This window comes from Canis lupus, chromosome 18 (assembly GCF_048164855.1).
Source record: "Canis lupus baileyi chromosome 18, mCanLup2.hap1, whole genome shotgun sequence".
Taxonomy (NCBI): domain Eukaryota; kingdom Metazoa; phylum Chordata; class Mammalia; order Carnivora; family Canidae; genus Canis; species Canis lupus.
Genome location: NC_132855.1, coordinates 13,185,090 through 13,209,391, shown reverse-complemented (window position 1 = coordinate 13,209,391; position 24,302 = coordinate 13,185,090). Strand labels below are relative to the sequence as shown.

Genomic DNA, 24,302 nt, shown 5'->3' with positions numbered 1-24,302 from the left:
TATACACACACACTGTCTCTGCACCTAGCTGTCTACATGTAGCTAAAAAAAAGAATGAATTTTGTTGTGTATGTGTAGCGATGGATGACAGGGATGACAGGGCATGTTAGCGTGGAGAGATTATACCACACAGGAAAACTAGCAAAAAGTTTAAGCATTAAATTATAAAGATGTGATAAACAGATGAGCAGTCAAGGTCTTACCCATCTACCTACCACCTTCCTTGTATAAAGAATTACGGATCTTGTCTTTGATCTTAAGTACATTTGCCACATCAGTGCATTTCCTTGAATTGGTCTCATGTAGAAACGGTTGCAGTTTTTGTATTTGTGATATTGTATATTTTTACATAGCTGAGAAGAGAACACTTTTGATTGATGAGTTGAATAAATTGAAGAATGAAGGGCCTCAGAGGAAGAATAAGACTAGTCCTGTTGCCCCAAGTGAATTTGTCCCATCCAAAGGATCAGTTACTTTGTCAGAAATTCGCTTGCCTCTAAAAGCAGATTTTGTTTGCGGTACGGTCCAGAAACCAGGTATGGTGATTTTTATTTGCATTACTTCTAGATCCTATGTTAAATTATGAATCTTACCTAGGTAGGAATTATGCAAATAGGAGCAAGTAGAGCATGCAATAGGATGCACAGCTTGTATCTTGGGCCTTTAGTTCCTTTAATGAAGATAATATATACATAAAAATAACCAAGGGAAAATTTCATGTATGGGGTTGCTGATCCACACGGTAACAGACATGACTCTAACTGAAAGGAAGGTGAGTTAAACATAGTTTTGAGCATAAAATATTTTCCTAAGATGAGATATCTTGATAGAGCAGATCATTCAACTTTCATTATTTAATTTTATTATGGAAAATATTGGGACATCTAAGAATCTGTTTTACTTTATTCTGATTAAAATTCATCCCCCAAATTTTGAATTATTGGCTATAGAGGTGAAGATGACCACCACAGTGAAGATGGTTCTATTGAAATTGTTACTGCCTTTGTCACTCTAGATTGAATAAGTAAACTTTTCTAAACATGTATTCTATGGTAAATCAAAGCAAAGTGGGCAAAGGAGAATATGGCACCTGGATCTGAAGACAGGACAGGACAGGGTAATTATAGCAAGCTTAATAAAATCAAAGTTTTATTGAATTTTGGTAAAGTTCTTTTAAGATTCCTTTACATTTTCATTTGCATGGACCATTCTTTTTGAGGAGAAGGAGGGCTAGACATAGGTGAGAAGTGAATTTGACATACAGAGAAAAATAAAGAATGGAGATCTTTACAAGTTGTGGAGTATTCTTGTAGGAACAAGATAATGCAGGTTCTGATAGTTGCTGTGGTCTGATTTTGATGTGGTCTGGAAGAAATCTATTGGTGATATAGTATATAACTTGAGACATGTGGGTACTTACAGATAGTAAAGAAATAGTTTGTTTTTATTAGATTTTATCTCTGAGTAACTTTAGCAGAAATATGGTATTTTAATCTGTTTGATTAAAATTGTTTAATCTGTTTGATTAAACAATTTCCCTTTTGAGGAATATACTGTTACCTAAAGAATCAGGAATCAATAGGTAAAATTTGAAGTCAGCAGATATTGAGGGATATGGAGTGATGTTATCTCAGTTTGCATGAATGATAGGAAGAGACCTTGATGATGCTTACTGGTGAAACTTATGACTGTTTGCTTATATGTCTTAGCTTTTTGTGTCTGGAAAGTTGATTTTAGTAATTTTTAGATAAATTACATAAATTAGTTGCAGTATAATTTTATTCCTTGGTCTTCCAGAATGGTGATTAGCCAAATTTGATTTTGCTTGTGCTTATTATGTAATATGATTACTTTTTGCAGATGCAGCAAATTACTATTTCTTAATTATACTAAAAGCAGGAGCTGAAAATATGGTAGCCACACCATTAGCATGTACTTCAAATTCTCTTAATGGTGATGCTCTGACATTCACTACTACATTTACTCTGTAAGTAAATTAGGCTTTTGATGGTTCAAACACATTTTTCTTTTAATAGAGAATATAGATGGAATGTATAGTCTTTGAAATGCAGTATCTTCATTCTTATATGGACAAATAACTCCATTTCAGTTTGTTGGTTTAAATCTTTTATATGTTTCTGATACTTCTTTCCATTGAGTAGCGCATTTCTTCCACGTGACTATGGTTTTTAATGTTTTGATATATATATAGAATGTAAATATACATTATATCTTTAATAAAAAATAAGGTCTAGATTATATGTTATATAAATATATTAAGTAAACAAATATATACATATATAAAATATGGACCTTAATTTTTTATATCTATTTCTTAAATCTTATAATGAACTTAATATTCCAACTCACTGAAGACATGTATTTAGTGTCACAAAGTTGTTGCAAAAATACAGAATCAAAATCCAGTTAGAAAAAAAGTGCTTATTAAAAATCTTCAGTTGTAAAATACTAAAGGAAAGATTTGACTTGTATTATAGGAAAAATAGACTGTTCTTACCAATTTTTATATTCCTTAATGGTTTATAACCACTGCCTGTAGTTAAAAACAATGTGAATTTCTCCCAGAATAATGCAACACTATCAGTGGCATTATTTTTAATGGCATAAGTTGATGTTTTCTTTACGGTTTTATTTAATGATTTATTTTTCCAGGCAAGATGTATCCAATGACTTTGAAATAAATATTGAAGTTTACAGCTTGGTAAGCAGTGAAGGCTTTCTAAAATAACCAATAGGGGATCCCTGGGTGGCTCAGTGGTTTAGCGCCTGCCTTCGGCCCAGAGCATGGTCCTGGGGTCCCAGGATCGAGTCCCACATCGGGCTCCTAGTGTGGAGCCTGCTTCTCCCTCTGCCTGTGTCTCTGCCTCTGTCTCTCCCTCTGTGTCTCTCATGAATAAATAAATAAAATCTTAAAAAATAAAATAAAATAACCAATAGTATGTTTTTCTTAGAAATATTAGATCTTAAACTAATTATGCTTTGTGTTTGTGTATAGGTACAAAAGAAAGATCTCTCGGGTCCTGATAAGAAGAAAAAAGCATATAAGTCTAAGGTGAGAATGAAAAACCCAGCAAAAGTATTATCAGAAACAATAGGTATATCAGTTTTAATTGCTCTACATTTGACAACCAGCTTTTATAACCCCTTGAGATGTCTCGCAAGCCTTTCTTCTGAACTCTTGCCTGCCTCATCCTCGGTTAACCAGTACTTAGAAATGATGTGCAGACAGAAGCAGGAGTACCTGCGGGTTGATTTCTAGCTTTCCGGTCTTTGCTCTTTTGTGCTTTTCCTAAGTCATCATTTAGAAAAATTTTATTTTAACTCTAATAAAAGCAGGAATGACAGTACGGAAAAGCCATAATAGAGGACTCAAGTATAATGTATTCATACTTCAGAATTATCTTCTGTGTGGGAGTATCTTAAGGTTGATTAGTTTTAAGCCCTGAATCATAATGTTTAGCAGGAAAGACACTGTTATCTTTTCTTCTAGGCAATTACTCCAAAGCGACTCCTCACATCTATAACTACAGTAAGTAAATTCTTAAAAAAATAGCTCCCTTGAAATCTGTATCTTACACACAGGATTGTAAATTGGTTAATCATTTCTAAACCCTTAGCACTATAGAAATCTTTTTTTTAATCTTTTAAAATTTAAATTCAAGTAATTCACATATAATGTATTTATTAGTTTCAGAGATAGATGTCAGTGATTCTTCAGTCTTACATAATACTCATTATAGTGCTCATTACATCACCCAGTTACCTCATCCCTCCACCCCCTCTTCCCTCCAGAGACCCTCAGTTTGTTTCCTGTGATTAAGAACCTCTTACCGGGGGGATCCCTGGGTGGCGCAGCGGTTTAGCGCCTGCCTTTGGCCCAGGGCGGGATCCTGGAGACCCGGGATCAAATCCCACGTCGGGCTCCCGGTGCATGGAGCCTGCTTCTCCCTCTGCCTATGTCTCTGCCTCTCTCTCTCTGTGTGACTATCATAAAAAAAAAAAAAAAAAAAAAAAAAAAAAAAAGAACCTCTTACCGTTTGTCTCTCTCTCTGATTTCATCTTATTTTTTTCTCTCTTCCCCTATGATCCTGTTTTGTTTCTTAAATTCTACAAACAAGTGAGACCATAAGATAATTGTCTTTGTCTGATTGATTTATTTTGCCTAGCATAATATCCTCTAGTTCTGTACACGTCATTGCAAATGACAAGATTTCATTTATTTGATGGCTAAGTAGTATTGCATTGTATACATACACACACACACACACGCATGCACGCACGCACCTCTTCTTTATCCATTCATCTGTTAATGGACATCTCAGTTCTTTCCATGGTTTGGCTATTGTGCATTGCTGCTATAAACATTGGTGTGCAGGTGCTGCTCTGGATCACTACTTTTGTATCTTTGGGATAAATACCCAGTAGTGCTGGATCATAGATAGGGTAGCTCTATTGTCAACTTCTTTAAGAACCTCCACACTGTTTTCGAGAGTGGCTGCACCAGTTTGCATTCCCACCAGCAGTGTAAGAGAGCACTATGGAAATCTTTAAAATATACTACTGGGGAGAAAAATCTCTGCTATTTAAGTAGGGAAAAATAATGTTTTCTGAAATATAGCCTTTGCATTGTTAAAGAGTTTAGTATTTAATATTTAAATATTTGTATCAAATAAAGGAAATGATAGGTTTCTTCTTTACACTGATATATATATATATTTTTTTTTTGTAGAAAAGCAGTGTTCATTCTTCAGGTGAGTGGATCTTAAACTATCTCAAACACCAGAATAAGGAAACGAGCTAAGTAACAACACACATGCTTTATACATATAGGTGTCTTGATGTTCACCTTAGTCTCCTTTGAATAATGTTTTCTGTATGGTTTTTAGTAATATATAAGATTACTGGCTGGAATAGCACGCTGTCAAATGTTGCCATAGGCTGTCAGGCTTCATGTTATTCAGGCTCTAGCAGGCAGTACCAATGTGCTACCAGTCACCCAGCCACAGCTGCAGCTGGTGGTATCATGCTTCACCCCAACTTTTGTTGTTCTGGAAATTTGTTTTGTGCTCTCCACATTATGGACTTTACTTCTTTTAACTTTACGACCATGACTGGCATTGTGTATCATGTCAGACAAACAAGTTTATAGTTCACTGGGAACCTGAGTGCCAGGAAGCTGGGAAAGGCATTCTCAAGAGTGGTATTAGGCCTGAGTTTTCCAAAGGGGATAAGGACGGAGTCGGTTTCACTCACCTCATTTGGGCTGCCGGTCTCTTCTTGGTACAAGAAGGTAGCTAGGAAGAACTTTGCAGATACAGTCTCTGCTACTGATTATGTTATCTTAGACTAGAGCGTTGAAGCCTTTTTACATCTCTTTTCAGAAAATTGTTTTATTTATACATTTTTAAGTTCTGTGTCTTAAAAATGCATCATCCCAAAGGAGTGATAAGGAATGTCTATGCTATTTTACCCAAGTTAAATATATAAAGTATTTCAGTTTTCCTTCATTCTTTAGAGATAGAGGAAAATGAAGCAGTTTTCTCTGTGACAACTTAATTTCTGTTGGGCTGTAGTGAAGAATTGTTATTTACACTTACAAAAGTCACTGAACTAAACTTCATTTCCTTTCTCTACAGTCATGGCCAGCCCAGGTGGTCTCAATGCTGTGCGTACCAGCAACTTTGCCTTGGTTGGATCTTACACGCTGTCGTTATCTTCAGTAGGAAACACTAAATTTGCACTAGACAAGGTACTCTAAATTTATGTATTTATTTACTCTTAGAGAAAATAGGTCAATGGAAATGCCCCAGGACTTCCGAGTATTTTGAAATCTTTGGCTGAAAATGTATGTTCTTAGAATTGTACATTTTAACTAGGCATGGGTGTCCCTACATTTTTGATGTTGCAAGTATTTCTGTCTCATCTCTTAACAGTTGAATCTTCAAAGTAGTGTATACTGATTATTCTAAAGGTTATTTCTGACTACAGGCATATTATTTCTTGCATGTGGATGTTAAGCTTACAGTTTTAAATGTAGTAACTTGCCCATTTGAACAAATATTTTGAAATGATTACGATTTTATAGATTTTGTTTTGACAAGATAGGGAAAGATAGGTTAATTTCTTAGAAGAGTACTCATGAGTCTAAGGGATTTCTTTCCCATACTTTTCTCCCCAAACTAAAGGTTTCAAAGTTCAGATCTGTATCCTGTCACTATAGTGTTTTTTCACCATAATGTGATATGACTAAACTTTTAATAGCTAACATGGCATTTTATTTTATTTTATTTTTTTTTATTTTTTTTATTTTTTAAAATTTTTATTTATTCATGATAGTCACAGAGAGAGAGATGGGCAGAGACATAGGCAGAGGGAGAAGCAGGCTCCATGCACCGGGAGCCCGACGTGGGATTCGATCCCGGGTCTCCAGGATCGCGCCCCGGGCCAAAGGCAGGCGCCAAACCGCTGCGCCACCCAGGGATCCCCTAACATGGCATTTTAGTGAGATAACTAGTGGCAAACTTTGGTCCTTGGGCTGACTCTTGTGGTATAACACAAGAGTATTTTTAAATTGTTAAGAGATTTTATTTTCCTAGTTGGAAAATGGAGGTGATGAAGTATAAGAACCAGGAGGTCTGGTTTCTTGTATTGGCCATGCTAGTAATTTCCTTTTTAATGTCGAATAAAGTCATGTCATTTCTCTGGGATCTTGTTTTCCCAAAAGAGAATATTCAGTTAGATGAAAATAATCCAACTTTAAATTTCTATGAAACATTTTTCTTTTAGTTGTTAGACGTAAAACAGACTACCTTTGGAATTTTGATTATTGTTGATGCATAATGTGTTTTAACATGTTAATTTAAAAACATTTTATAACTTTTTATTTGGTAATTCAGCTAGTTTAACAAATTGAGTGATCTTGGGTCTTTTTTTTTTCTTTTTGTCTTTTATTTTGTTTGTTTTAGATAAATTATGATGTAAAAGAGCGAGAGCTACTGGGCTATATGTTCCAGGAAAAGGTTGCCATATTTTCTTTGCTTGAAACTAATGAGTTTAAAAAATCAATCCTTAAGTTTTGGCTCATATGTATTCATTTCACTAACCACTCTCGTGTGTTCTTGGTTATTTTAAATAACTAAGGACATGATGTACATTATTCTTTCTTTAGATTCTTTCAGGTGGGTATCTTTTTCTTTACTCTCATAGTTCTTTAAAGCTTTTTCTGACAGTCTTCTTACTTTTTTTCCATGCATGTTTGGCACTTGGGCTTTTCTTCTATTTTCTTTTTTCAAGTTAAATTTGTTAAGATTCTATAGTCCCTTGGACTTTGATTTTCTGGGTACTAAAATACCAAATTAATAACTAACACTAAAATGTGTTCAATGTATTCAATTGTCTAAAACTAAAATGTATTTAATATTGTTGACCTCTCCTACATTGAAAGAGCTACTGATGATGTTTTAGATAAAAGTAGTCTCAGTTGATGATGCTTCGTTTAGTGATTTTAAAATTAAAATGCATTTAATGCTAAAATTAGACTAAATATAATCATGTTTTATGAGGGTTATTTTTAGGATTTTTAATATCCTCACAAAGATCAATTGCAAGCATTCTGTGGGTATATAGAAATTTACAAAATGCCAGTTTCTGCATATGTAAGAGATTATTAATCTTTAAAATGAAAGTTTTCAATGATGTATGTTAAATATAGACTAGTCTTGAAAAATTGGGTGCCATTTTAATTCAAAATATCACACTTACAAATTAAAAAAAAAAGTTGTGGTATTTCCATTCTCTTAATTTCTTTGCAATTATAACTTAAATAGCCAAATGCATAATTCAGTACAAAATCACTCAATTTAATTGGTTGTGTCTAATACTTTATATATAATCTCTTCCTGAATCAAATACAATATAATCAGACATAAAATTTGTCTCAGATGTGCTTTTGTGAGTGGCAGGAAGAAGCAAATATGTGTTCTAATAGTTTATAGTTGATTTAGGAGAATATTTAAAATAGTTAAATTAGATGTTCTTTAAGTTGGTGAGAAAAATGGAAGACCTTCTGTAGTCCTATGGTAACCCTCCTTAATTGACTTTGAGAGAATAGACAAGTCACCCATATCCTACCAGATGCCAGTGATAAAAGGGAGTGTTTGCTTATTTTATTGGTGCTGTGACCAACAATACAGCAGTCACAAAGGTTATCTCTGAGATCACCTTCAGAATGGAATTTCTATTGAGGTTTACCCAGACTGTTTGCTCTATGGATTTAGGATACCACTGATAGCGATTGCCTTCCTATTTGAGGTTAAATCTGGCATCCTGCAATTTAAATTATGAATCTCAATGAGTCACCGGCTCTCAAATCCTTTCTTTGAATAGAGAATCCAAAATAGTCATAGATTTTATTACACTTTCATGATAAAGGGAGGACATCCCACAGCCCATCTTTTGATTTAAAGAAACTTCATAGGTATTTATACCCTATTAGAAAGAGAGATGTCATTTTAAATAGTAGTAGGGCAAACAATTGTGAAGTAAAACAACCAATTAGCATTGTAGAATTTCGAGGTTATAGGAAGAGTATTAGGTGTTCTGCTGTGCCCAAAGCTATCTGGTGTACACCCATTGGCTCAGTATAATTATTAACAATACTGCTTTCTCTCAGAAATATCCCACTGTTATGAAAAATTACAGCCACCCTGGTTATAAGTTACATTTTATAGCTCTTAACAATAATCTTAGAAGTGCAAATATCTTCAAAGACCCTTTTGTTAAACAGAAAATGGAATACATCCAACATTGTCACGTATTTCTGTACTCAGCAGGGGGTAGTGATATTGACCCTTGTGTGAGTATTTTCAATTCACCTCATCAGGACAAGCTTCTGACCAAGAATATTGTCAACTTTTCACAGCTGTGGAGTTAAGAGTGAACATTTTCTTCTAGTTTTTCTGAGATGCTTTGTACCAGCAGCATTCTCTGGGTTCACCGTGGGATTCTATTAATTAGCATTAAGAGCCTGAGGAACTGAAAACTGACAATGTGGAAAAGAAAAAAACGAGGGAATTTATAACAAAGGATAATGAGGCACATGATGTTTTGTTTCTACATTATGGATGCCTTTTAAATTGAGAAAGTTAAAAAAAAAAGTTAAATAAAAAATAAATTGAGAAAGTTAGAGGCTTGTCTCATGAAATTAGTCTCTTGAAATCTCTACTTTCTGGCCAAGAACTCCCCTTGGAGTTTTCTTTATTGTGTTGGAGGATTGAATTGTTGGAAACTAGCCTTACACCCAAAAGGTTTTTTTACACTTAAAAGTAACTTCTCTTTGGCTTTTCTGATACCTTAGGACACATCTTGCTAACAGATGCACAAAATAAATGGAGGTAAAGCACAGATGCTCACAGACACACTTCAGAGCTATGGCAGCTTGATGCTGAGATGCGGAGTGTGGTCCCCTGGGAAAGAGCTGGGTGCCATCTTGCTGTTTGGGGTGCACGTTGCCTCCATAACAGCTAGCTGCAAAATAAATGCTATTTTTTGCTTTTTGTTTTTCTTTTTTATAAAAGTGAAACTCTTCTTTGGCTTTCTTTCAGTTAGCAAAAACAGGTACTAATGTAGGTCTTTTGTAAAAGTGCAGTGGGCAGACTTGAAAATTTAGGGGTTACCTGTGTACCACATTTTCTTTCTTTCTTATTTTTAATAGGAAAACTGGATACTTATTTGGCCTAACAATATCCTTTTAGCAAACATTTGTTGAATGCCTGACAGTATGCTATGAGAACAGACATGAAAAAAACACAGTAGTTGATCTCAAGAATCTGCTATGCAAAGTACAGGGCTGTGGCTTCACACACAAAAGAGAAGACATTGGAGAGTTTCAGATCCTGGAAGACAAACTTCATGCTTTGAGAAAAACAAGATCTTGGTGGCCTAGAGTAGTTTTCATACTCAGAAGTGGGGAGAAAGGAGTTGGTACCATAGTGTCTGTCTCCGTTCATTTGTTGATGAACATGTAGGTTGTTTGCCCCTCTTGCTGTTGTGAAGAATGCAACGAACACGGGAGTGCACACATCCCTTAAGAATTTAGTTTTAAATCTTTTGGATAAATACATAGAAGATCACTTGATTATGTAGTGCTTCTATATTTAATTTTTTGAGAAACCTCATGGAAAAGCTTTCAATTTTGATAAAGTCTAATTTATCTATTTTGTTGTCCATGTTGTTGCTTATACTCTGGGTCATATCTGAGACCGTGTTGCTAAATCCATGATCATGAAGATTTACCCCTCTGTTTTCTTCTAAGAGTTTTATGGTTTTATCTGGTGTGTTTAGGTCACTGATCCATTTTAAGTTAATTTTTGTATATGATATTGAGATAGGGAACCAACTTCACTCTTTGCATATAGCTATCTACTTTCCCTAGCACCTTTTATTTCCAAGACTACTCTTTCCTTGTTGAATGGCCTTGGTTCCTTGTACCCTTACCATGTTATTTTGATTATTGTAGCTTTGGATTAAATTTTGAAGTTAGAATGTATGATTCCTTAAATTTTGTTCTTTTTCAAGATTGTTTTGGTAATTAATAATGGGGACCTTTAGAATTCAATTCCATATGAATTTGGGGATCAGCTTTTCCATATCTGAAGCTCGGTATTCTTTACTGCTGAGTAATAATGTATTGGATTAATTTACCAGTTGAGTATATTCTGTTGATGGAGAATGGATAAACACATGTATTCTCTTCTTAAATCTCTATTTTCTTTATCACATTTACTTGGGATTAGGGTTCTGTTTTTATCAAACTCTACCTTGAATGAATTTATTCTTCAAAAGCACTTGTTGCTAAGGAACCAGTGGCTGTATGGGCCACCTGTTCTCCATTCCAATTTTAGAAAATACTGTGCTTTCAAGGCATAATCTTCTTTATTCATGATTTATACATGTTTTATCAGGGGAAAAAATCACGCTTTGAAACCGTTTTGCAAATAACTTATCCTCTGTCTTCACAGGTGCCCTTTTTATCTCCTTTGGAAGGTCATATTTATTTAAAAATAAAATGTCAAGTGAATTCAAGTGTTGAAGAAAGAGGTTTTCTAGTAAGTAGCATCACTTAATCTGTATTTTTCTTTTTTCGTGTTGTGAAGTATAGACTTGGTTTTGCATAGGAATGAAAACCCGTGAGAGTCAGTGATACATGGGTTCAGTAAAGATTTGTTGCATGTCCGTTGTATGCCAGCCAGTCACTGCTGGAATTGGAATCTAACAGGCCACAAAAAATAATCCTTCCCCTCAGAAGCTTCTAGTTTAGCAGGGAGAAATACACAAACTGGCAAGTGCAACACAGGGCTGTAAGAGGTGGGAGCATAGTGTGTGTGTGGGTTACTAGTGGGACATCAGGTCTGGATATAAGTAAGTCAGCCAAGGAGAAGAGGAGGAAGAAGTGCTCCAGGTAAAGGGAAGAGCATGTACAGTGGCCCAGAGGGCCCTTCCCTCTCTCACCCCCACTAAGGATAAGGACAATACAGAGAGTGAGTGGCAGGTAGTTCAGCCTGCACTTAGGGTATGGGCGAATGTGAGGAGGAGGGACATCGAGAAGAGTGATTGCAGAGGACAGTGTGGTTAGGGGAGAAGGGACTCAGGGTTAAAGGGCCTTTGAATGAATTGGTCTGTATCTTAAGGCCAGCAAGATCTGCTTGTAGGATCTTAGGCAGAGGCATAACATCATATGTGGGGTTTAGAAAAGTCATCCTGCTGACATGTGGAAAGGAGGTTGGAGACTGGTAAGGAGACAGTCACTCCAGGAGGGGCTGGGGACTGGCAGGGGGACGAGCTGTCCCGGAGAAATGAAGCAGGAAGGACTGGGTGGTTTTGGGTGGGTGGCCTAGGGGGTGGAAACGCAGAAATAAGGATGTCATCCAGATCCCTGCCTTGTACGACTTGTTGGGTGGCAGTGATGCCACCAAGGTAAGGGATCTTGGGGAGGAGCAAGTGTATGTTTGGTAGAAAATATTTTCGCCCCCTAAATGTTATTGTGCAAAGTTGCGGATATACAGCGCTGGTGATAGAATTTTACAACAAACATCCATATACCAACCATCTAGATTGTGCCTTTAACATATTCTACTATCTTTGCTTCATCATGTATCTACTGCCTAGCCATCCTTCTAGCTATTCCTGTGGCCACTGCTGAAAATAACCATGTTTGGGGGGAACAATCTTAAAAGTGTACCGTAGACATTAGCACGTTCCTCCAAATCTTAAGCATACATCCCTGAGTGTTGACACACGCATACATTTGCATAACCCAAATTTCTATTAAGATCTAGAACATTGCCCCAGAAAGTTCCTTCATGCCCCGAGGCGGGAAGTTTGGGTGAGTTAAGTTTTAAACGATTTGAATTTTAGATGCTTCCAAAGATCTGAGTTTAAAACTCAAGATAGACATTTTGGTTGAGGTGAAGATTTGGAAATCTGCATCCTAGAGATAAGTAATTGAAGCACAGGGAGAGTTAGAAACAGGAAGAGCACTAACATTTAAGCCATAGACCTAGAAAGAGAAGCTCTCAAAGGAACCTACCAGGAGGGCAGTGTGTCATGGTTGCCAAGAAAGAAAGAAGTGAAAGAGGGAGCAGTCAAGTTAGATCAGGACCTATATTAGAGACTGTGGGACTCATTTACAAGGCAGAGAACAAAGCTGGATTGCAGATGGTTATGGACAGGGTGAGAGGTGAGGAATGAGTGCCAGCGGCTCTTTGAAACAAAGTTTGGCTGTAAAGTAGAAAGAGATAGAGTATGGTACTTGCAAAGCTATGTAGAGTAAAGAAAGGATTTGGTTGACATTTTAATAAGATCGGAGAGACTTGAGAATCTTTAATTTCAGATGTGTGGCTTCTAATAGGGCAGAGAGGTCAAAAATGCAATGGGGAACCTGTGCTGAGGTTAAGGGGTAATATGTGGAACGAGATCATGAGCATGAGAAGAAGTAAGACCCAAGCCACACTTCCCAGGATTGATTGAACAACACTAATGTGGGTCCATTTCTGCGTGGATTTGTTTCAATAAATACAGCACTGTGAATGTATTTTCTCAACATTTTCTTTTCTCTGGCTTTATTGTAAGAGTACAGTCTATAACACGTATAACATGCAAAATATGTGTTAATTGACTGCTTAAGTTATCGTTATGGCTTCTGGTCAATAGTAGGCTATCAGTAGTTCAGTTCTGATGGGAGGTTCCGGGGGAAGTCAAAAGTTACATGTGGATTTTTGGCACCTCTTAACCTCAGGGTTGTTCAGGGGTCAACTTACTTTTTCTATGATCAGAGGAGAAAAGTATGTGTGTAGAATACAAAGAAGATTGTGCGTATGGTGCCAAAGAAAAGAAAATCTAATCGCTTTGGTTTTCTTTGTGAAGCAAGAAATTTGAATGATATAAAGGATTTCACAAAAATCAGTGTGCAGTTGCTATCAAAGGGTATAGAAAGAAAAGCTCTGTGGCCAATGTGACTAAATCAGACTGCCCTAGTTTTTTTCACATGTAAATCCAGTAGATGGCACTAGATGTTCTTGGAAAAGTGTTTTTATAAATCTCTGACTTGATGGCAGTGTTTACCTACTGATTTTTCTTTTAATGTAAATATTTTAATATTTTACTGTAGATACCTTTAGCAACTGATAGACTCTGTTATGGCCACTAGTTCATTTGCATATAATGTCTGACTTGCTTAATTTTTGAGCTGGGCTCTTAACTAGGTTAGCATTAGTTAGATCTGTTCAGGTTTGCTCCTGGGCCTATAACCCATTCTTACCACATCTACACTTACAGAAGTGTGGCAAGAAATTTCTCAGAACTCCCTTAAATAAATTCTGTCCCCTGCCAAACTGTGCCTTTTAATTACTTCTGCCCTCCATAAAATAGAGATAGTAATTGAAATTAGAGTTGCTTGGTTCCATTTTCCTTCCTCATATGCCAGGGACAGCTGGAAGGAAGGCGATTATCGACCAGAGAAACTTGACAAGTGATTCTAAAACGGTGCTAGTCTAGCTCTGCCTTGACCAATGAGCAACAAGAGAGAGAAGTTCTGGATTTGGCTAGAAGGTTCCAGTTCTGCTTTGTGATTATGTGTTGTCATTTAGTTTCCTTGGCCTACACTTTCCTCAGCTATAAAAATGAAAATGCTGTCCTTTTTTTATTCTTCTCTGATCATAGTTGGGTATAATAATAATGTGTTATTTCTTACCCATCAAATTTTTCCTTGTCTATTAGCTTTATGATGTAAAGGGTGAGCATAAACATAAGAGGGAGCTGGTGAGTCATTTATACTAATTTTGTGCTTGAGATTGAAATAGCAACATTCTTCTTTTTTTTCCCTGGATGGTTGTGAGCCAGTGTTGCCTAGAAAAGCATGCCTTGAGGAGGAAAGAGGATAAACTGGGGAGGAAGAATTAAAGGTGGGGTAACAGGATATATGATTAGAGTAAGCTAATTAATTTGGGTTAATTAATTAAGCTAATAGATTTCAGATTTCATTCTCATAGAAACATTCCTTCACATAAAGTAACTTTTCTTCATGGCCGGAGTTTGTACTCCTAACTCAATCCAGGGTTTGGTAAATTCACACAAATTAGTGAATCGAGGAGAGTGTATGTCCACTGTCCGAGGGTTGGTGTAATGCTTAGTTGATCCATGTGAAGGTGGAAAAGCTATAACGCATTCTGAAATCAAACATGAAGATCCTTTTGGATTGTCTATATTAGCAAGGGTCAGCAAAGTGTGGCTCGCTGCTTGTTTCTATAAAGTTTTATTGGCACATGGGCTCATTTGTTTACATATTATCTATGACTGCTTTTGCCCTACTCCAGGGGAATTGAATAGTTGTGACAGAGCCCTGGCGGCCCACAAAGTCTAACATCTTTACTCTCTGGTACTTTACAGAAAAGATTTGCCAACCCCCAGTCTCTAGCATTGTTACATTTTACCTTGCTTTTGTTCATTGAAAATAGTATTTCCTAGGGACACCTGGGTGACTCAGCAGTTGAGTGTCTGCCTTTGGCTCAGGGGATGATCCCAGTCTGGGGATTGAGTCCTGCATTGGGTTCCTTGCCTCTCTGTGTCTCTCATGAGTGAATAAAGAAATAAAATCTTTTTTTTTTTAAATAGTATTTCTTAAAGGAATTTTTTTCCTTTTATTTTTTATTTTTTTAAGATTTTATTTATTTATTCAGGAGAAACACGGAGAGGAGAGAGAGAGAGAGAGAGAGAGGCAGAGACACAGGCAGAGGGAGAAGCAGGCTCCATGCAGAGAGCCCGACGTGGGACTCGATCCCAGGTCTCCAGGATCACGCCCCGGGCTGCAGGCGGCGCTAAACCGCTGAGCCACCTGGGCTGCCCTCTTTTTTCCTTTTAAATCCAAAGTAAAGACTTTTATATGATTAAGGCTCATTAGGACTACAAGTACAAAATAGTGAGATGGGGGAACAGCTTGGACTTACCTGTTTAAGTGCAAGTACTTCCACGGAAAAAAGCCACACGTTGTGAGTTACCTCTTCCAGAGCCCTGACCTTAACTGACATGACTGCTTCGCCCTGCTTTAGAACATAGCTTGTGTGCCTGAGGCAGGAGCTGGCCTAAGGCATGGGCTGGCCAGCTGCCTGCCTGCAGGGAGGTGCTACTCAGGTGTGCTGGCTGGCTCTGCAGTGGCCGGGAGCTCTGTTTATCACAGTAATCTGTCAGGGCATAGAATGTCAGGAGTTGACTCTTCTAATCCTTTTTTGTTCTTCTGAATAAAAGTTAAATGCCAATCTTTTGTATAAAATAAGTCTAACTATCCTTAGTTTTGTCAGTATATAAAGTATGCTACTCTACACAGAGCACTTTTCTCTTACTTAAGGAGCATTTGGTTTGGGACATTATGCTTTAAAAAGATCTGCTTTAAAAAAGTCTAAATTAGATAAAGGTATTAATTTGGGGTTAATATTTGGAAGTTCTTAAATGCTATATGCTTTTAGATGATATTGAAAATCTGGGTCAATTTCTGGAAATTAGCAATTAGTGATTTTCATTACTAGGGTAAAAGAAGGTGAAACTCCTGTAAGTAGATGTTGAACTATGAAGTTATGTCAACATATTGAAGTTTAACATCTTATTTGATCCTTAAGTTTCTAAAGTTAACATTTCATGGACTTTTCAGACCATATTTGAAGATGTTAGTGGCTTTGGTGCCTGGCATAGAAGATGGTGCGTTCTTTCTGGAAATTGTATCTCTTATTGGACTTATCCAGATGATGAGAAAAGAAAGGTAATATTAATAGTCCTGGTCAGTGAAAGCCCTGACTTTGATGTAGTGTTTCAGCAGAGGTTCCCTCTGTTCTCCACACCCACTCAGATCCCCTTTGAATGTATACTAAGCCATTAAAAATATTCTTGTTGCAAGACCTGTGTGTGTGTATTTGTGGGAAGATTTTATGTCTTTTCCATTCCCTGTGATTTGACCACTCTTAAAATACCCGAAGGCATATATTTGTTTTCTTTTCTTCTAGAATATTTCCATACTAGTTTTTAATAACATTTTTACTCAGAAATATGTTGAATTCACTTTTGTTTTTATTAATACTTGACTTACCTAAATCTGGGATAAAACAGTAATGGAAAACAACCACAGGGATATAGTGAATTTGATTTTGTTTCTAAAATTTGATAATAGGTTTTTAAAAAAAATTTTTTTTGATAATAGGTTTTTATGTGATGAGTTGTATCTCATTTTTAAAAAATGTAATGTTATTGCTCAAGTATGATTATTTAGTATCCCCAAACTGAGAAATAGAAATAAAAAACAGAATTACAAAGTAGTATGTGTTTCTAATTGTTGAAACTGGTTGATGGGTACATGGAAGTTCATTATACTGTGCTTATAATTTCGCATCTGTTTGAAGTATTCCATAACAAAGAGTTTATTTTTTAAGTTGGCTAAAAGCTCCAGTTGACATTTTTGGTTTCTGTTTAATGTCCAGGAAACAATAACAAATATTAAGTATGTTTCTCTAAACCTATTATAATTAAATTTTAACTTCCACATTAATGGCTTTTTAATTTTAAGTTCATACCAACTTAAATACTGCTTAATGCTTATTGATATAAACAATCTTGTATATTTTCTATTGATTTGTTCTTAAAGAATCCCTTAGGAAGGATAAATCTGGCCAATTGTACAAGCCATCAAATAGAACCAGCCAACAGAGAATTTTGTGCAAGACGCAACACTTTTGAATTAATTACTGTCCGACCACAGAGAGAAGATGACCGAGAGACTCTTGTCAGCCAATGCAGGGACACACTCTGTGTCACCAAGTATGTATAAGGCTATAAATATAAATACTTCTGTCCACTAAGTAATTGATTGCCCTCTCTGTTCTTACCACTGTAAGAAATATCAGAGATAGTCCTTGTCTTTGAAGAAAGTGCAGTCTTAACGTGGAAAGAAAACGCAATCAGAGAACAATCTAATAACTAAATTAACATAGTTAAAAAGAAGTCGAACATCCAAGCTATGTCTTAGCTAATCCTGTTTTCCAGTATGCTTGCACTGTAGCCATTTGCAAGGCAGTTAGTTAATGTACTTTGGGCTAAGCTTGAAGATTTTGTGTATAATTGAGAAGGCAAGTATTATTTAAAGAGAATTTACATGTCTCTTCCTTTTGATCCCCAAAATGCCCTCAATGAAATCAGGGGACTTAGAAAAACAGTCTCCTGTTACTCTGCAAATTTCTGGTTGGAGCTTAAGAGAATAAACTCTTGGGAATGAGGGCCAGCAAAGTTAAGTAACGGCACAGTTACATTTGGTAATGAGACACTGAGTCAGGATGTAAACATGGGTTTCCACAGAGTGACGATAGAGATTGATGAGTGAACACACTTAGCACAGTCTTGTGCTAATGGTCACTATTATGATTGTACATGTTGCGTTCTCTCCACCGACTAATAGATGATAGCTCACTGCTTACCCCATTTCTAATACCAGTGGGCAGAAATTATAAAGATGCAGTAAATAAGTGCACCATAAAAACCTTCTGACACCTGCTATTCTCTAGAAGAATGATCCAGCTTGTTAGGGAATTCTCCTCTTCCTCCCCTTCAACTGCCTCATCAACTAGTTATTCAACTTGTGGCTAAATATGGATGCAAAGAAGTGATTCCTGATACGGACGGAGAGGTTAGGATAGACAAAGCCTTCAGATCATTTATCTTCAGATCTTCAGATCATTTATCGTAGACACCATGTTCTACGAGCACAGTACTGACACAAAAATAATGAGAGACAGTGCAAAATAGGATTACCTGTAGGTGAAGGTCCACGAGGTGGTGATTCCACCTCTTGGGGACCCCGAGTCTGAGGGGTTTAGGAAGCTCCCAGATAAAGCCCTATGGTGTGCTAGCTCTTGCTAGGACGTGGCGCACACTTGGTGTCCTGCACCACCAGATTGCCCAGGCCAGACCACCTGTACAAGACAGTTATTACCATCTTTAGTGTGGAAACTCCATCATTAACCAAATGTGATTACTGTGAATTTTGATTCAGTTAACCAACCTATGATGATTACGGGGATGATTTTCCTTTTTTGCAATTGAAGAAGCACCTCCCGATAGGGCTTTTGTTTAGCATCTGTTAAAAATTGGTAAAGAGTAACTCATTTTACTGGTTTGTTTGGGCTCCCCCTCCCAACCCTCACAGGAGTACAGGGTGGTATGGAATGGGGGAAAGGATCCTGACTTCTTGTTTGTTTGTCCTTGTAGAAACTGGCTGTCTGCAGATACTAAGGAAGAACGGGATCTCTGGATGCAAAAACTCAATCAAATTCTTGTTGATATTCGCCTCTGGCAACCTGATGCTTGCTACAAACCTATTGGGAAGCCTTAAACTGTGGAAGTTTCCAGGATGTGTAGAGGTTTTTTTGAGCTATGTCGTAAATGTATCTTAAGAGCATCAGATTTGCTGATTGCATTTTATGCTTTAAATACGAAAGGGTATGTGCCAATATTCACTACATATTATGCAGTATTTATATCTTTTGTATGTAAAATTTCAACCGATTTCTCTTCTGTCATTCCTCAGTGATTGGAGGAAAATTCATTATAGTCAATTTTGCTAAATCTTAATTTAAAAGCCTCATTTCCTAGAAATCTAATTATTCAGTTATTCATGACAAAATATTTTTTTAAATGTAAGCAATTTTGAGTTGTCTTCTTTGAGCTGTGGGTCTCGAAGTAGAAAGGTCTTCCAGGAGTTGGAGGCAGAAACCTCCTACTTGGTCATCCTTTCTCTGTCCTCAGTACTTCATTCTAAAGTTTGTGATCATTTATTGATCATGATATATCTTGTTAGTAGAATACTGAAAAGATTTCCAAGGGAGTTTACAGAAACACTTTTAGTAATGGAGGTAAGAACTTTTTAAATAGCCAGTGTATGTTAGTTTAAAGCTTGAGGCTGCCTTCAAACAAGAGATGTGGACATGTGAGTTTTGGGGGTTAACTGTTTCTTTAGAAGAGGCAATAATCACAAGGTTTACAATTACCCAGTTTCTATAGATGCTGTATGGTACACATTTTCATAGATTACAGGCTTTTTAAAATAATTATTTTTGCTATTATAGCTAAGACTCCACTTGGCATATCAGTTCTTTCTGCTCCTGTAACAAGAATAAATGTAAATTGAAGAATCTTTGTATAAAAGTAAACTTTACCAAGCTGCTATGGACTAATACTTTGCTTGCCAAAGTTTTTGTCGTCTTTGTTTGTTTGTTTTTTTTTTTTTTTTTGGTCCATGTATGACAGTGTCTAGAAGCACACTTTGAAATCTTTTGAAAAACTTAAGTCATGCATTACCTTTCAAAGCCTAATACTTTATTTTTTATTAAAGTATTGTAAGCATAGTCACAACTTTTAAATACACTTTGAGTTTCTTCTCTGAAATGTTTAAAGTTATTGACGATTTCATTTATAAACACTAAATGCTGTCACCTTCTGTCATTTAATTTTGTATTCATTCAAATGTGTTTTCTGTTATGTATATTATAAAAATATATTTTATGATCTCTCACCCAAATAAACGCTTGCGGAGAATGTAAGGAATCGGTTGTTTACAAAATACGATGTAAATGTGCATTGTGGCTGCTGTGCTCTGAGGCCGTGGGACTGACTTCCTGAGGGGATCGTACTGATAGATATCACATCCATCTTTTTATCTCTAGCCCAGTGCTCAGCTTATTATGGATCCTTTAGGTCTTTGTTGAGTGAGTAGGTGGATGAAGGATCCATTTCTGGGCCATTTCAACACAATATGGCACTTAGGTGTGCATTCAAGGAGGTGCTTAGCACAGAGTGCTTAGCAGACACTGAGTGGATATGTCACATCACCCCCCCAAAATAGGGAGCAGGTCTGATGGGATTGATGAGACATCTCTTTTGTTTATTTATGGACTTGTACTTATTTGGGGATTGATTGATTTGTAATCCCAATCTAGTTAACATACAATGTTATTAGTTTCTGTAAATACAGTGATTCTGCGCTTTTCGGCATGACTCAGTGCTCATCGGGGTAAGTGTCCTCTTGATCCCTTTCACCTTCTTCACCCATCTCTCTTGTGACCAACTTGTACTGTCTTTGAGGAGAGAGGCATTACCGATCATGGCACAATATCCAAAGAACACAAAGAAGTTCAAGTGAAAAATGTGCCTTCCCCCCTTGTCATTCCCCCCTTGTCACAGCCACGTTTACCAGTCCCTGCATGTCCTCCCAGACTGATTCTAAGCATAATACAGAGGCATATTTATATTCTCCGATTCATTAAAAATATTCTGTACATACTGTTCATTGTAAGACAAAAAAGCACAACAGAGTGGCCGTTTTCAGTCATTCCTTTCCTAGGGTGGAGGGAGGGCATGTGAAATTGAATTTTAGAAGAAATAAAATTTGGGATGGCTGGGTGGCTCAGTGGTTGAGCATCTGCCTTTGGCTCAGGTCTTGATCCTGGGGTGCTAGGATCGAGTCCCACATCGTTTCTCCCTCTGCCTATGCCTTGCTCTCTCTCATAAATAAATGAATAAATAAGTAAATAACTAAGTTTTTTTTTTTTTAAAAAGGAAGAAATTTAACTTAAGATGGCTATGGAACATCATGGTAGAGATACCTGGTAAAAGTGAAGATTCCTGATCTGTCCCCAGCCTATAGGGAATTGTTGGAACCATTAGAGTAGGTAAGATGACCCAGGGACTGTGGTACAGAAAGAAAGGCAAGAACAAGAGGAATGTGTTCCTTAAGGGGAAAGAGAAAAAGGAGTGGCCCATAAACGAAATATAAGAGTGATATCTTGAATTTCTTCCCCAAGTTGTTAAAATTATCGACGATCTCCTTTATAATAAATTCCTCCCATCATTTAATTTTGTGAGTGAGATCAGTTTAGGGTGAGACTAGAGAAGAATCTTAAGATCTTGGCCACGAGATTGTAGGGCAGGTTAAAGGAAATGGGAACTGAAATTTGAAGTAGTCACTTCAATAATTCAGATTTAAAAAATTAAGTTATGACAAAATCCATAGAAGAAAAGAATGACAAATTTGACTAGATAAAAAAAATTTCCAGCCTGATAAGTGTATATAAAGTTAAAACACAAGCATCAGACTAGCAGAAAATATTTACAACATACATAATAATAAAAATGTGTAAAAATATAAAGAGCTCCAATGCCTAGCTATCACTGTTTGATCATTTACTATGTACCAAGTGATATTCTTGGAGTTTTGTATGGGTAATCTCATATAATCTTCACCTGACCTCAGGCATTGAATGAGAACACTAAAACTTAGATAACCTAGGTAATGAATAAACAGAAAAATACAATTCTGCCTTCAGTTAAACCCATCGGCCCCCAGATTGGTGAAACTATAGTCAATGCTGCTGAGAAACAAACTCAGACTCTTGGTGAAAATAAAAACTGATGCAACCTTCTTAGATGGCAACTGGCCACCTCCAATAATCTCATGCAAACAGGGTCAGACTCACACATATCAGGGATCTCATCCATACAAAGCTTTGCTTGTAATTTCAAGGACACAAGCAGTCAAGGCCCTGGTGAAGCAGGGAGAAGTCCGCGTCACCCTGTGTGCCTCCTAGGTCTTTCCATCCCAACATTAGACACTCTCTTTGGCCCAGGTTAATAGGTAGGGTCTCACATGAGGTCTGTGGGACAGCTCACACTAAGGGAAATTGTAGGTGAGGACCTACTGCCATTTTATACCCTGTATCATTATATAATGTGTGTGCCTTTTATCAAGGAATCTTGCTTCACAAATCCGTAAGTTCTAAGCTTATTTACCCTAAGCTATCCTTAACCAGCCTCATCCTTCTAAGAGCATTCCACAGATAAGAGATCTAGCAAATATCATGAGTATTAACCAGGAGGTCCGGTTTTCAGCACCTTTATAAGCATTTAGATGTGTCATCTGCCTTCTTTCCCTGGAACCAAGGGCTAGCTGCTTTAACTCCTTCTTTCCCACTCTCCTCAAATGAACTTGTGGGTGAGGAAAGAAATATATAAAAGGATGATCATTATGATAGTGTTTTAAAGGGAAAAAATTGAAATAACCTGAGAAAGCCAACAGGGATGGAAATGAGAAAGAATCTACAAGCCTACTAATAGGAAATTATGGTGATTTTTTTCTACAAAATACCATGCAGCGTTCAAGAAAAGCAATATATATGTATATATATTTGGAACAGTTTTCCAGAACAGCTTACAGGCAAAAGGAATATGCCGTGCAACGTGACGCTGTGTAACATACCTAGATGAAAGCGTGGAAGGAACCACACCAAATTTTATATGGGAAAGGACAGTGAACAGAGGCTGGGAGCAGTGTTGGGTAGAGGAATGCTTTGACTTTTGACTCTTTCTGGAATATTTGATACGTTTATGATGAGAGTATTTTCCTAATGCTCATGCACATGGACCTATGAACACTTTAAAAATTAAAATCAGAATGGAACATTGAACAGAAGACTGAGTAGGACCTATAGGCTATTGGGTTGGGAAGGGAGAGGCACCAACTGTGACAATAGTATGGTGGGGTGATGTTGAGGGACAGATGGTTTGGATGAGGAACTGAGTGTGTTAGTACCCTGAAGGGAAGAGCAGAGGGAAGCAAGGATCTGAAGATAGCAGTAAACAGGAGTGGAAGAGATGAGGGAGGATGAATTTGTGGACCAGGATGAAGTGTGATTGGACCCAGATGATAGATGGAGTCCAGACCCCCCTCCCAGGAATCAGCATATTTTAAGGGAACATGAGTAAGTATTGAAGACATGGGGCCTCCACACAGGACAATCATGCAGGACTTGGTGCCATGGAGGGATGTGCAGACCTTCCTCCTTGTTCATGATGTGCTGGCTGGTGGGAACCATGGGCAACAGCTGCACGGGCGTTTAGAATAGGGAGCCAGGGTGCAGCCAACCGCAACAGATAATCTGGGGTAATAATCTCTAAACTCTAAGAGTGTTCATACCCTAAAGAGTCTAAACCCCAAAAGACTATAGGCCCTTGCCATTTTCAAGTTGATACCTGAAATTTTTCATTAGAACTTTAAAAAGTGGCAGAGGATGTCATTTCCATCATATTGGAAATAATAATTTTTCAGATTAAAATTTTTACATTTTTAAAAAGATGATTATTTGAGAGAGAGAGAGCACCTGGAGAGAGGAGGGGCAGAAGGAGAAACAGACTCCCCACTGAGCAGGGAGCCCAATGTGGGGCTCCATCCCAGGACTCTGGGATCATGACCTGAGCCAAAGGCAGACGCTTAACCAATTGAGTCACCCAGGTGCCCCTTTACATTATTTTAAAAACCACATCCAGAAGAATCTAAATGCCAGTGCAATTTTATCCCCTCATTCACTGTCAATTTAAACATTCACAATTGGATATTTTTGGAAATTTTATGGCATTCTTTTTCTTCGGTTCTCTCACATAATTTTATAATGTAATTTATATTTTTGTGCTTGAGGAAACTGTGTATATAAAATGAAATGGAATTTTTAAAGTTTTCTGTGACCATAAGATTTTAAATATTAAAAGATTGTTTTGAACTGAATTATCATTACATTTGTTATTCACAAATGATCAAAACTACAGTAGGCATTTGAAAAATTTTAAGCATAAAGGGTAAAACCCTTTATGGAGGAACTTAAGGAAATGTGTTTCTTAATGAAACAGATGGACTTTTTATCAAC

At 36.9% G+C, this 24,302-nt stretch overlaps 1 protein-coding gene across 5 annotated transcripts in view; it reads left to right on the top strand.

Annotated features, from left to right (window-relative positions):
• The window catches only part of ANLN (anillin, actin binding protein), a 50,037-nt gene extending 29,883 nt beyond the window's left edge, over positions 1–20,154 (top strand). For 4 of the 5 annotated variants that reach the window (XM_072783490.1, XM_072783488.1, XM_072783487.1 and 1 more), the window contains 12 exons: positions 354–536; positions 1,861–1,987; positions 2,674–2,722; positions 3,017–3,073; positions 3,512–3,550; positions 4,751–4,772; positions 5,658–5,770; positions 6,987–7,040; positions 11,040–11,126; positions 16,220–16,327; positions 17,204–17,376; positions 18,820–20,154. In XM_072783490.1, coding sequence (XP_072639591.1) covers positions 354–536; positions 1,861–1,987; positions 2,674–2,722; positions 3,017–3,073; positions 3,512–3,550; positions 4,751–4,772; positions 5,658–5,770; positions 6,987–7,040; positions 11,040–11,126; positions 16,220–16,327; positions 17,204–17,376; positions 18,820–18,943 — 1,136 coding nt within the window. In that variant the 3' untranslated portion in view covers positions 18,944–20,154. The remainder of the gene's footprint in view (positions 1–353; positions 537–1,860; positions 1,988–2,673; positions 2,723–3,016; positions 3,074–3,511; positions 3,551–4,750; positions 4,773–5,657; positions 5,771–6,986; positions 7,041–11,039; positions 11,127–16,219; positions 16,328–17,203; positions 17,377–18,819) is intronic. The other variant, XM_072783489.1, reaches the window with a different exon arrangement.
• Positions 20,155–24,302: the final 4,148 nt, after the last annotated feature.